The 13899-nt window shown below is 42.9% G+C and overlaps 1 protein-coding gene across 3 annotated transcripts in view; it reads right to left on the bottom strand.

Moving 5' to 3' along the window:
- Nucleotides 1-3043: 3043 nt before the first annotated feature.
- Nucleotides 3044-13899, bottom strand: part of LOC112253501 (coiled-coil domain-containing protein 136) — a 60573-nt gene continuing 49717 nt past the window's right edge. For all 3 annotated transcript variants that reach the window (XR_006083632.1, XM_042323382.1, XM_024425454.2), the window contains one exon: nucleotides 3044-6572. Coding sequence is in view for 2 of the 3 variants with exons in the window: in XM_042323382.1 (XP_042179316.1) it covers nucleotides 6560-6572 (13 nt within the window). In the remaining variant the exon portion in view is untranslated. The remainder of the gene's footprint in view (nucleotides 6573-13899) is intronic.

Below are 13899 nucleotides of genomic sequence, written 5' to 3'. Positions count from 1 at the left end.
TAAGTCAACTAATACTGTGGTGTGTATTATTGTCTGTCCCAGAAATAAAAAGATTGAATGAGCTCCAGTGCAATCATGTCCGTGCCTGCTGATGGGTTACGTAAGCACAGGCAAAATCCTAGAGGAAAACCTCAATCAGTCTCCTTTCCAACAGACACTGAGAGATTAATTCACATTTCAGCAGGACAATAACCCTAAATCTACACTAGAGTTGCTTATCAAGACGACATTGAATGTTCCTGAGTTTCCTATTTACAATTTTGACTTAAAGATGCAATATGCAGAAATCGCTCTTGCATTTCCTGGTTGCTAATATTCTAATAGATTGCCTAAATTTGAAGTTGTTCACAATTATCAGTTTCTATTTAGGCTTATGTCACCCATTCAATGTCAGTTAGAGACACAGTAGGACCCAAAAGCATAATCAGTGCTCTAACTCCCCCTTGCGCTGGTCTGGAGCAATGAAGTGGTGATGTAGAGCACCGTACTGAACCACAAACGACCTCTAAGGCCCATGGCGTAAGCCCGCAACTTTTATCCACCGTATAACTCATATTTCTATGTGAATTTGGTCGTTCGCCCAAAATGTACACAATACAGCTTTAAATCTGCTTTAAAATCTATTGCAATCCTTGATCATTGCTGGACAGCCATTTTCAACAACCAACTTGACAGGGCTTGAAGAATTTAAAAAAGAATGCTGGGCAAATATTGCACAATCCATGTGTGCAAAAGCTCTTAGAGACTTACCCAAAAATACTCAGAGCTGTAATCGCTGCATAAGGTGTTTCTAAAACACAGTATATTGACTCAGAGGATGAATACTTATCTAATCAAGATAAACTGAATATCTTGCCCTCAGAACAGCCTCAATTTGTCTGAGCATGGACTTTACAAGGTGTCAAAAATGTCCCACAGGGATGCTGGCCCATGTTGACTCCAATGCTCTCCACAGTTGTGTCAAGTTGGCTGGATGTCCTTTGGGTGGTGGACCATTCTTGATACACACTGGAAACTGTTGAGCTTGAAAACCCCAGCAGCGTTGCAGTTCTTGACACAAACCGGTGCGCCTGGCACCTACTTTTTTCTTTTGTCTTCCCCATTCACCATCTGAACATACAAAATCTCAATTGTCTCAAGGCTTAAACATCTCCTCCCCTTCATTTACACTGATTGAAGTGGATTTAACACGTGACATCAATAAGGGATCATAGCTTTCAACTGGACTCACCTGGTCAGTCTGTCATAAAAAGAGCAAGTGTATATTAGTGTAAAAAAAATGACATTGCAGAGTATTTTGTGTAGATTGTCCCAAAAACAATCACACAACAAAATGTGAAAAATTTCATGGGTGTGAATACTTTCTGAAGGCACATATATTATTCAGTGTATTTGGAAATTCAGACCCTTTGACTTTTCCCACATTTTGTTATGTTACAGCCTTATTCTAAAATGGATTAAATAAAACATTTTCCTAATCAATCTACACACAATACCCCATAATGACAAAGTGAAAACATTTTTAGAAATGTTTGCACATTTATTACAAATAAAAACAGATACCTTATTTACATAAGTATTCAGACCCTTTGCTATGAGACTCAGGTGCATCCTGTTTCGATTGATCATCGTTGAGATGTTTCTAGAACTTGAATGGAGTCCACCTGTGGTAAATTAAATTGATTGGACATGAGCAATCGGGGGAGAAGGGCCTTGGTCAGGGAAGTGACCAAGAACCTGATGGTCACTGATAGAGCTATAGAATTCCTCTGTGGAGGTGGGAGAACCTTCCAGAAGGACAACCATCTCTGCAGCACTACACCAATCAGTACTTTATGGTAGAGTGGCCAGATGGAAGCCACTACTCAGTAAAAGGCACATGACAGCCTGCTTGTGGTTTGCCAAAAGGCACCTAAATATACTCTCAGACCATGATAAACAAGATTCTCTGGTCTGATGAAACCAAGATTGAACTCTTTAGCCTGATTGCCAAGTGTCACGTCTGGAAGAAACCTGGTACCATTCCTACGGTGAAGCATGTTGGTGGCAGCTTCATGCTGTGGAGATGTTTTTCAGCGGCAGGGACTGGGAGACTAGTCAGGATCGAATGTCCTTGAGTGGCCCATCCAGATTCCGGATTTGAACCCGATCGAACATCTCTGGAGACACCTGAAAATAGCTGTGCAGCAACGCTCCCCGTCCAACCTGACATTGAGAGGATCTGCAGAAAAGAATGGGAGAAACTCCCAAAATACAGGTGTGCCAAATTTGTAGCGTCATACCCAAGAAGACTTGAGGCTGTAATCTCTGCCAAAGGTACTTCAACAAAAGTACTGAGTAAAGGGTCTGAAAACGTATGTAAATGTGATATCAGTTTTTTTTATTTATACATTTGCAAACATTTATATAAAACCTGTTTTTGCTTTGTCATTATGGGGTATGGTGTATAGAGTTTTTTTGTGTGATTTTTAAAAATCCAATTTAGAATAACACATTGTAGAAAAAGTCAAGGGGTCTGAATACTTTCTGAATGCACTGTATGTGTTAATACGTATCATTGGCACTGACACATATGGATTATAATTTACTTTTCTAATCATTTACGGTACAAAATATACCTCCAGGTATCAAAATGACCACAACTACTGTATATTCAAAACAACAAAGTCAAAGGGAAACAAATGCAAAGCAGCAAACTGAGAACTCTGAAATAGAGGCTCATAACTCATATACATACAATAGCATTTGCTATGAAGCATAGGTAAAATAAGCTTAAACAATTGTGTTCAGGATAAAGCAACGTTCATATGCACTATTGCAGTCATATAGGAATAGGGACTGAAGTTTAGTAAGTTGAGCAGCATTAAGATGCATTATTTTTCGGAAGAGGTGAGTCACTAAGTTCTACATTGCCTGTCAAGATGTAGGACCTTGAATGAGAACTAACTGTTGTCTACTATTAGATCTCCCACAACAAAAATTAAGATACATTTGTATCTGTAACATAGGCAAATATACAACTCAAGGAAATACAGGATCAGTATTGCTTTTGGTGGGTTGTTTATTTTTAGCGATAGCATACTTATACTGGCAAATAATAAGAAAAAAAGACCTCTATATGCATCCAGTGATTACTCAACCAAACATAGGTATGGAAAACAATTGTCTATATAAACTCACCATGAATAGGCTTTTACATATAGCTTAATTTGGCTATCAAATATACACTGCTCTTTCAAAATAGATCGACTTTCTACAAATCTATTACACATGGAGAAATATATCTCTCCCATTACTCTATACCACTTCTGACTATTTACATCAAATACAGAGTAGAACAGAAACATCATATTAAACATAAATGAACTGTAACACATTTCTCTTAGACTGTATGTAGCATGCGTTTTTTAATTCGGAAGTAGTTATACTTTTACTGTGTCACAAAATTTCCCTGGTGTTATCAGAGAACTTAAAACATTTAAAATGCTGCCTTGGATTTGAATGTGACAGTTCAATCTAGACATATTTTGAATTAGCAAAGAAAATTAACATAATTGACATAACAATCCAATTTCAAGAATGGTTTCTGCAATCAAACTGGTTTAGCTGCCACTTAGTCTACCAACCCTCTGCCACCACCACACTCATGCTTATTGTCATGTTATGACCAGATATGGTAGAAAGTAAATGTACTATCTCTGGTATGACCACAAGAGCATTAAACTATGGAATGCTGACTGTCAACATTCTCATGCTGTGTACCTGGAACTAGAACAATCTGAACAATTCATTTGAATGACATCTCAGTCTCAACTACATGTGCAAACACCAAGCAAAGACACTAAAGTCTCTTGTCCTTCTCATAAAAACACCTGTAGGTTCCTTTTTATATACATTTTAACGAGAGTAGTAATACTGAATAATAATAGTATTGTGAGTAATACAAGAGAGAGGATACAGGGAAAACTCAATCATGATTAGTGCATACAGGTGTTTTGTAAATGTTCACAAGTTCAAAGTTAAATACCCACTGTCCTTTGTCTGAATAGCTGCTACTGTATGTTCAAATAAGTAGATAACATGATCAATACATTACAAATAGGTAATTTAACACTAATGTGTTACTGCACTAAACATTTCAGATTTCAAGGGGAACTGGTGAAGACATCAAAGACGTGTCAGCGACACCTCCAAATGTGACCCTACTTGGAATGTGAGTGGACTTGTTTATTAATCTGAATTTATTTTTTAGGGGGAGGCTGATTCCACTGTCACAGTATGACAGTGCAGTCATGCAGGCTTTACCGGCGACAGACCTGGGTTCAAATACTATTTGACGTCTTCCAAATACTCTGAGTGTTTTCTCTAGCCTGCCTGAAGTGCCAGATGTGGTGGGTGTGGTTTGCAATTTTGGGACTATTGTATTGGTGCATTCAACAAACAAGCTCAATCAAGCACGGATGAGGTATTTGAACTGATTTGAGATTTTTAACCCAAGTCTGTTTGACAGTGCCCTAGGCTAAGTTAAATTCTTTTTTTTTAAGTGACTGTGACTGTGGACAAACATAGCTAGGACAGTCCTATGTGGGTGAGGTGGAAAAACATAGGCTTGAAACACCGGGCTAGGGTTGACAGGTGCTTTAGAAGAGCTGAGCTTATCTCACACACTCTTCTCTCTTTAATGAGGAAACCATAACAAATAGGTATTTACAACTTGGACACAAAGATTGAACATCCTCATCCTCACTAAAGATAGAACGAGTGGAATGATCTTTGTATTTTTAAGTAAATGTACATGTACAGTGCCGTGAAAGTATTTGCCCCTCTCTGATTTTCTCTATTTTTGCCTATTTTTTATACTGAATATTATCAGATCTTCAACCAAAACCTAATATTAGATAAAGGGAACCTGAGCTTACAAATAACAAATATATTTTAATAATTTAATTAAGAAAGTTATGCAACACCCAGTTCCCCTGTGTGAAAAAATAACTGACCCCTTACAATCAATGACTGGTTGTGCCACTTTTAGCTACAATGACTACAACCAAACACTACCTGTAGTTGTTCACTTCACTGTGAAAGAATCTTGTCCCACACTTCCATGCAGATCTGCTTTAACTCAGCGACATTTGTGGAATGGCCTAACAACTACAGGAAACGTTTGGGTGGATTAATGGCAGCTAAAGGTGGCACAACCAGTTATAGAGCGTAAGGGGGCAACTACTTTTTCACCTATTGGGTGTTGCATAACATTGTTTATGAAATAAGTATTAATTGGTGCGTTATTTGTTCACTCAGGTTATCTTTATCTAATGTTAGATTTTGGTTGAAGATCTGATAACATTCAGTATCAAAAATATGCAAAAGTAAAGAATCAGAAAGTGGGCAAAAACTTTTTCACAACAGTGTATATTGATGAGAACATAGTGTATGTGTTATAAATTTGTTATTGCCTTTAGGGGAAAGTATCTGCCACTCTAGACTAGACCTTCATGACTAATTTCACTTTAATTCAGAGAAATCCCTAGGGTTTTAGCTATTCACAAGACACAAGCTATTCAAAATACATAATTATTTCATGTATTTGACATATTCCTTTAAATCAGAGGTGTCAAACTCATTCCACGGAGTGCCGATTGTTTATTTAGTTTTTTTCTCCCTTTCAATCAAGACCTAGACAACCAAGTGAGGGGAGTTGCTTACGAATTAGTACAAGGGCGAAAACCTGCAGACACTTGGTCCTCCGTGGAATGAGTTTGACAGGCGCTTTAAATAATTCAGTACACAGATATAATTATATTTGAAGAACATTTCTGTTAGTACTTATTTACAATATCATGAGTTAAAGAGCTTTATTCAGCAATTGTGCAAGATGCAGAGGTTGCTATTGTTAAAGAGAACTAATCACAAAGGCAAATCAATAGAGGACTCAACATTGATAGTAGCACAATAAATTCATGTAGAAAGACACAAGGTGAGTGTTGTATAAGAATAATACTGGACATTCAAACTCAGGAGGACTTAAGCAAATCAACAGAGAGACAGGAAAGGAATAGGCTACGACAGGAGTAGACATAGATTTAGGCTCAACAGGTACTCTCCCATTGAAACTATGTATTCACACTCTCTTCTTAGCTTCGTGAAGACACTCTCTTAATAAGTCTTGACATGTGTTCCCCAGAACAGGGGAGAAAATTAATCCATCTGTTTTCATCTGAAAAGCTGTGGCAGCACATCACTTTATCTACCAATTTCAGAACATTCCTTCCACAAATCCTGTGTTTTTCTGAATAGTTGCCATCTAAATATATTTTGCTGCTTCCAAGCTATGAATTAGAGGAATGGTGTCTGATGTGTTGTTGGTGCCCTGGTAGGGTCCCAGATAGACGTGATAGGAGGGTAGAATGGAAGGTAGCGGTCTATAAGCAGACATCACTGTCTTTGTCCGTATACAGTTGTTGTCTTTCTGCTCAACATCAGGTCAAGGCTCTCAACAAGCTAACCATGATCAGAAGTGCAGCTGTTGCTGCGGTGACTGTCAGAATAGGGTTCCATTCTATATCACTCCCCTGAGGATGCAGAGACAAAGGTTAGGGGTGGATTTTTAGAGACCTTTGCACACTTAGTAAGGCATACAATAAATAAAAATATGAAATAAACATGCACACAAACACATTTACGCCAAACGTGCACTGAAAACTGTCATCAAATATTTAAATCACAAATATGTACACATTCGACATTAAATAATTTGCTGACGTTACAACAAAAATTATCTAAAATATAACAGTGATGTCATACATGAAAGCACTATGTGAAACTACCTACCGTCCCATGTCTGTCACTCAAAAATACTTGGTATGTTTTATGCATGTACATCTTACGATAAATGGGACTTTCTAATTGCCACCCTCTAGCTAGCGATTACTTTGTCTGGTACCATACTGTATGTGTCACGCCCTGGTCTAAGTATTTTGTGTTTTTCTTCATGTATTGGGTCAGGCCAGGGTGTGGCATGGGGTTTTTGTATTGTGGTGTGTTTTGTCTTGGGGTTTTGGTGTGTGTGTATTGGGATTGTAGCTAGTGGGGTTATCTAGCAAGGTCTATGGCTGTCTGGAGTGGTTCTCAATCAGAGGCAGGTGTTTATCGTTGTCTCCGATTGGGAACCATATTTAGGCAGCCATATTCTTTGAGTTTGTCGTGGGTGATTGTCCTTAGTGTCTTTGTTCCTGTCGCTGTGTTAGTTGACACAAGTATAGGCTGTTTCGGTTTTCGTTACGTTTATTGTTTTGTAGTGTTTTGTGTTAATTCGTGTTTACGTTGTTCATTAAACATGGATCGCAATCTACACGCTGCAGTTTGGTCCGACTCTCCTTCACACCTAGAAAACCGTAACAGAATCACCCACCACAAACGGACCAAGCAGCGTGTCAACAGGCAGGAGCCACAGGAGAGGCAACAAAGGCAGCAACAGCGGCACAATGAGGATTGGACATGGGACGATATATTGGATGGCAAGGGTTGCTACACATGGGAGGAGATCCTGGCGGGAAGGGATCGCCTTCCATGGGAACAGGTGGAGGCACTTAGGAGAGCAGAGGCAGCCGGAGAGAGGAGCCGGCGATACGAGGGAACACGGTTGGCGAAGCAAGCACGGCGGCGCGGACGGAAGCCCGAGAGTCAGCCCCAAAAATGTCTTGGGGGGGGGCTCACAGGGAGTATGGCTATGCCAGGTAGGAGACCTGTGCAAACTCCCTGTGGTTACCGGGGGGCTAGAGAGACCGGGCAGGCACCGTGTTATGCAGTGGTGCGCACGGTGTCCCCAGTGCGGGTGCATAGCCCGGTGCGGTATATTCCAGCTCCTCGTATCGGCCGGGCTAGAGTGGGCATCGAGCCAGGTAAGGTTGGGCAGGCTCGGTGCTCAAGAGCTCCAGTGCGCCTGCACGGTCCGGTCTATCCAGTACCACCTCCACACCCCAGCCCTCCGGTAGCAGCTCCCCGCACCAGGCTTCCTGTGCGTGTCCTCGGTTCAGTACCACCAGTACCAGCACCACGCATCAGGCCTACAGTGCGCCTCGCCTCTCCAGTGCTGCCGGAGCCTTTCTCCTCTCCTGCGCTGTCGGAGTCTCCTGTCTGTTCAGCGCTGCCAGAGCCTTCCTCCTCTACAGCGCTGCTGGATTCTCCCACCTGTTTAGCGCAGCCAGAGCCTTCCTCCTCTCCTGTGCTGCCGGAGGCTCCCGCCTGTTCAGCGCTGTCAGAGCCTTCCTCCTCTACAGCGCTGCTGGAGTCTCCTGCCTGTTCAGCGCAGCCAGAGCTGCCAGCCTGCATGGAGCAGCCAGAGCTGCCAGCCTGCATGGAGCAGCCAGAGCTGCCAGCCTGCATGGAGCAGCCAGAGCTGCCAGGCTGCATGGAGCAGCCAGAGCTGTCAGTCTGCAAGGAGCAGCCAGAGCTGCATGGTCTGCCAGAGCTGTCAGTCTGCATGGAGCAGCCAGAGCTGTCAGTCTGCATGGAGCAGCCAGAGCTGTCAGTCTGCATGGAGCAGCCAGAGATGTCAGTCTGCATGGAGCAGCCAGAGATGTCAGTCTGCATGGAGCAGCCAGAGATGTCAGTCTGCATGGAGCAGCCAGAGCTGTCAGTCTGCATGGAGCAGCCAGAGCTGCCAGTCTGCATGGAACAGCCAGAGCTGTCAGTCTGCAAGGAGCTGTCAGTCTGCATGGAGCAGCCAGAGCTGTCAGTCTGCATGGAGCAGCCAGAGCTGTCAGTCTGCATGGAGCAGCCAGAGCTGTCAGTCTGCATGGAGCAGCCAGAGCTGCCAGTCTGCATGAAGCAGCCAGAGCTGCCAGTCTGCATGAAGCAGCCCGAGCTGCCAGTCTGCAAGGAGCTGCCAGTCTGCAAGGAGCTGCCAGTCTGCAAGGAGCTGTCAGTCTGCAAGGAGCTGTCAGTCTGTAAGGAGCTGCCAGTCTGCAAGGAGCTGCCAGTCTGCACGGAGCCGCCAGAGCTTCCAGTCTGTAAGAAGCCGCCAGAGCTGTCAGCCTACATGGAGCAGCCAGAGCCGCCAGTCAGCGTGGAGCAGCCAGAGCCGCCAGTCAGCATGGAGCAGCCAGATCTTTCAGTCTGCCAGGATCCGCCAGTCAGCCAGACTCTTCCAGATCCGCCAGTCAGCCAGACTCTTCCAGATCCGCCAGTCAGCCAGAATCTTCCAGATCCGCCAGTCAGCCAGACTCTTCCAGATCCGCCAGTCAGCCAGACTCTTCCAGATCTGCCAGTCAGCCAGACTCTTCCAGATCTGCCAGTCAGCCAGACTCTTCCAGATCTGCCAGTCAACCAGACTCTTCCAGATCTGCCAGTCAACCAGACTCTTCCAGATCTGCCAGTCAACCAGACTCTTCCAGATCTGCCAGTCAACCAGACTCTTCCAGATCTGCCAGTCAGCCAGGATCTGCCAGTCAGCCAGGATCTGCTGCCAAACCACCAGCCAGCCAGGATCTGGTAGATCTACCTACCAGCCAGCCAGGCTGGTTCTCGCGCTACCCCTGAGCTTTCTCGCGCTCCCGTGCTTTCTCGCGCTCCCGAGCTTTCTCTCGCTCCCGAGCTTTCTCTCACTCCCGAGCTTCGCCTCAGTCCCGAGCTGCCTCAGTCCCGAGCTGTCCTTCAGTCCCGATCTGCTCCTCAGTCCAGTGGGTTTCTGGGTGAGGACTACTAGGCCATGGTCGGCGGCGAGGGTGGACTATCCAGGGACGCGAGGAGAGGGGACTAAGACATTAACTGAGTGGGTTCCACGTCCCGCGCCGGAGCCGCCACCATGGACAGACGCCCACCCGGACCCTCCCTATTGTTTTGAGGTGCGTTCGGGAGTCCGCACCTTAGGGTGGGGAGTTCTGTCACGCCCTGGTCTAAGTATTTTGTGTTTTTCTTCATGTATTGGGTCAGGCCAGGGTGTGGCATGGGGTTTTTGTATTGTGGTGTGTTTTGTCTTGGGGTTTTGGTGTGTGTGTATTGGGATTGTAGCTAGTGGGGTTATCTAGCAAGGTCTATTGCTGTCTGGAGTGGTTCTCAATCAGAGGCAGGTGTTTATCGTTGTCTCTGATTGGGAACCATATTTAGGCAGCCATATTCTTTGAGTTTGTCGTGGGTGATTGTCCTTAGTGTCTTTGTTCCTGTCACAAGTATAGGCTGTTTCGGTTTTCGTTACGTTTATTGTTTTGTAGTGTTTTGTATTCATTCGTGTTTACGTTGTTCATTAAACATGGATCGCAATCTACACGCTGCAGTTTGGTCCGACTCTCCTTCACACCTAGAAAACCGTAACAGTATGTGCTGTAGCCAACTTCTCTCTGCCTTACCTGACAATGAATGAAGAGACTTGGCTAAAGCACAAACTGACTGGCACGAGACTAGTAATTATCCACATTTATAAACTGGGTGGTTTGAGCCCTGAATGCTGATTTGCTGACACCCGTGGTACATCAGACTGTATACACGCGGGTATGACAAAACATTTATTTTGACTGCTCTAATTATGTTGGTAACCAGTTTATAATAGCAATAACGCACCTCAGGGGTTTGTGGTATATGGCCAATATACCACGACTAGGGGCTGTATCCAGGCACTCCGCGTTGTGTCGTGGGTAAGGACAGCCCTTAGCCGTGGTATATTCTCCTTATTTCTTAAACATATATCATTGATACTCTATCTCAACTCCTATGTCAACTCTGAACACCTGATCAAACCAAAACTACACAACAGCAGTAGTAACCAAAATAAACATTTCGGACAATCTTCGTGGTCCTTCGAGATGGATTTGAACCAGCATCTGTCTTACTTTACTTTAAAGGGAAATGGAAACACTAGGTTCTAACTGTAACTGTAAATCGCCATGCTTTTGGGTTCATATTATTACATCAGTGACCGGGTAGAAACATTTTAGAATGCTGATTTATGATGGCCTGTAATGCTTGATGCTCAAGTGGTTTGCAGGTCATTTCTATTTTTCTAATGGTTGGGAACTCTTTTGGATCTTATTTTTCTCAGTAGACTACAGATATCTGCCTCTCCAGTGCATAATGTCCGTGCAACAATGTATCAATTAATCTCCTGTCAAACTTTTCCCCACCAGTTGATTTAGCCTATGCTGTATTTATATTCAGCAACCAAAAGCAAGGTTGCTTCTCTCCTCAAATAGGCTAATAGTAACAAAACGTATTCAAAATAACTGCCCAAAAAATTGTAGCCTAGTTTTCCCCTATGACTCAACAAAGCTTAGAGGAATTGCTAAAAGGTCAGCCGGAGAGGCAAGCAAAAGTGCGTTATTGCGCAGGAGACAAGTGAAGATGAATAGGCTAAAGATGAAGGCTACCTATTTAAAAGCTCATCCTTAACCATCATTCGTAGGCTAAATATAAGGCCTAACGGGACTACTGTAGTGGATTTACCACTTTGCAAGAGAGAACAATTCTGTCGGTTTCTAGAGTTTACACACTCAAATTCAAATGTATTGTCGGCATTGACCACCACATGCTTAACTCCCATTGATAAATGATTAATCATTATGTAGGTGACCGGTTGCTGGAATTTCTATTTTCCTAATGGTTGTGAATTTGATCAGCATCACACTGTCGTAGCCTACTAGCCATAGGTCTATTCTTTCACCTTTAAACTCTCCCCATCAATATATTTTGTACATTGTGTCTTTCCATTATCCTGCACATGCAACATTTCAGAAATAACTGTACTTGTAAGGTGTTTTTAACTAAAAGAGTAGGCCATAGCTTCAGCAGCGAATTTCACTGTGCAAGAAACACATATCAGATGTTGGGATGACAGGTGCTGTATGCAATGTGAACTTCGCAAGCCCTCAACTCACATAAAGCTTCCCTTACATTGCTGAACAGCACACTTGCACTTGACGTGCGTTTATGGATGAGAACGTAAACTTGCCATTTTCAAAGAGTTTAGCTCAATGGGAAACAGCGGATGTCCTGCTTTGCAATTTAATGCCTACATTTACAGCCAGGGCTCCTGGCCCGCCCTAACGTACCTCCTTGCCTGTCCAAATAAAATATTGATAATTTATTTGACTGAGACAGGCGCTGTCAGAAAGACCCATCATTGTCAGATAAAGCATCTGAGCAAGCGAAACAGCGTCTCTCTATCTCAGGATGTGTAGCCCATGTATCTGATGCTGTCTGGACTAAAATAGTATGGCAATGACATCATTTTTTGACCAAACCACATCAGATACATGGGGCTACAAGACAGAAGGGTGCTGTTTCAGTCGATCGGATGCTATTTTGGACTAACGTGCGAAGGTAACCTATTACTACTAAGTTATTTGTATTACAATCAGATGAATACACCATGACTGTTTGTGTTCATGCCACATTAACAGTCAGGCTAACACATTTGTATAGTTACATGTCGTTACTATAAAACCCACAATAGAACTGCTAAAGCACTCATTTGGACTGCTCATGAATGTAAGGAATGTATTACTGTGCAATCTTTAAAGTCATGCCCCACTCTGTCCTTGCCATTGTTAGAACTGGTGTTATAGACAGTTTTAGGATGGCATGTCGTATATGGTTTTCCCCATTGCCCCGCCTTCTCTCGACATTAGGGCCTGATCCCCTCCTTCTCCCGATAGTCGATGAACACCAAACTCACTCTGATTGTCTGCCCAGTCATGTGAAATCCATAGATTAGGGCCTAATGAATGTTTTTCCATTGATTGATTTCCTTATATGAACTGTAACTTAGCATAATCTTTGAAATTGTTACATGTTGCGTTTTATATTTTTGTTCAGTATAGTAAGAGATGAAATACATGAAGTAGGCTTAAAGTATGATGGGGAAAATGGAAGTGAACTATGCATAATTATGTAATCACCAATTGTGAATGAAGAACAGGGCGGTCCATTATATTGTATTGAACTATTCTAATTATATAATCTCAAAATGTTATGTACTATATCAGTCTACTCTGGCCTACTTGGTGTACACAGTGAGAGCGTGCCTAATTTACAATGTCACGAAGACCAAGACGAATGGATGCACTCGTTAGCGTTTCTACAAAATCTGAATTAAAACGACTTCTGATGGAGGGGAGGAAATTAATCGTGATGACTTCTCTGTTGAGTAATTCTTGTGATTCTGAGCCTCAACCTGAATCTTCACCTCCGGAGTTAAGCTAAAAAAAAAAAGAAGCTAGAACTGTCTGCACTGTGCCGGTGCCCACGCCACCACCAAATGAAACGGGGAGACAGGAGAGAGGATGGCAGGGTTTGGAATAGAACAAGCCGGTGAAAATTCTACGGGCTATTATCACCACAAATGTCATCACTGAGGGAGCCGGCCCTAATTCTCAAGCAAGACATAAAATCAGCAATGCACTCAACAGCTTTCGTTGTTTAGGCTATGTGACATGGACATGCTTCAACTGAAAGCTGACTTTTTGACTGCTGTCATATCAACACTTATATTCATAATGCCATTATTGCTTTTGTGATGATATTCTCCATTATCAAGCACACTTGGTGCTTGTAATGATGTTTAGGCTACTGATGTTTTTGTCATTTGACTATGCATCTTACTGACCGTACTTCTTGGTGGTTGGGGTATTTATTTGTATTTTGTAGTTATAAGAGAAGCTTATACCGGGATCCAACACCAATGCTTTCTGTTTCATAGTTGTAACAAAGGCAAGTCCTCAACTGGCAGCTTCATTAAATAGTACCCGCAAAACATCAGTCTCAACATCAACAGTGAAGAGGTGACCCAGGGATGCTGGCCTTCTAGGCAGAGTTGCAAAGAAAAAGCCATATCTCAGACTGGCCAATAAAAAAGAAAATATTAAAATGGGCAAAAGAACACAGACACTGGACAGAGGAACTCTGGCT

Source organism: Oncorhynchus tshawytscha, linkage group LG06 (assembly GCF_018296145.1).
Source record: "Oncorhynchus tshawytscha isolate Ot180627B linkage group LG06, Otsh_v2.0, whole genome shotgun sequence".
Lineage (NCBI taxonomy): Eukaryota > Metazoa > Chordata > Actinopteri > Salmoniformes > Salmonidae > Oncorhynchus > Oncorhynchus tshawytscha.
Note: the sequence above shows the minus strand (reverse complement) of the source record. Positions and strands in the feature narration are given on the sequence as shown.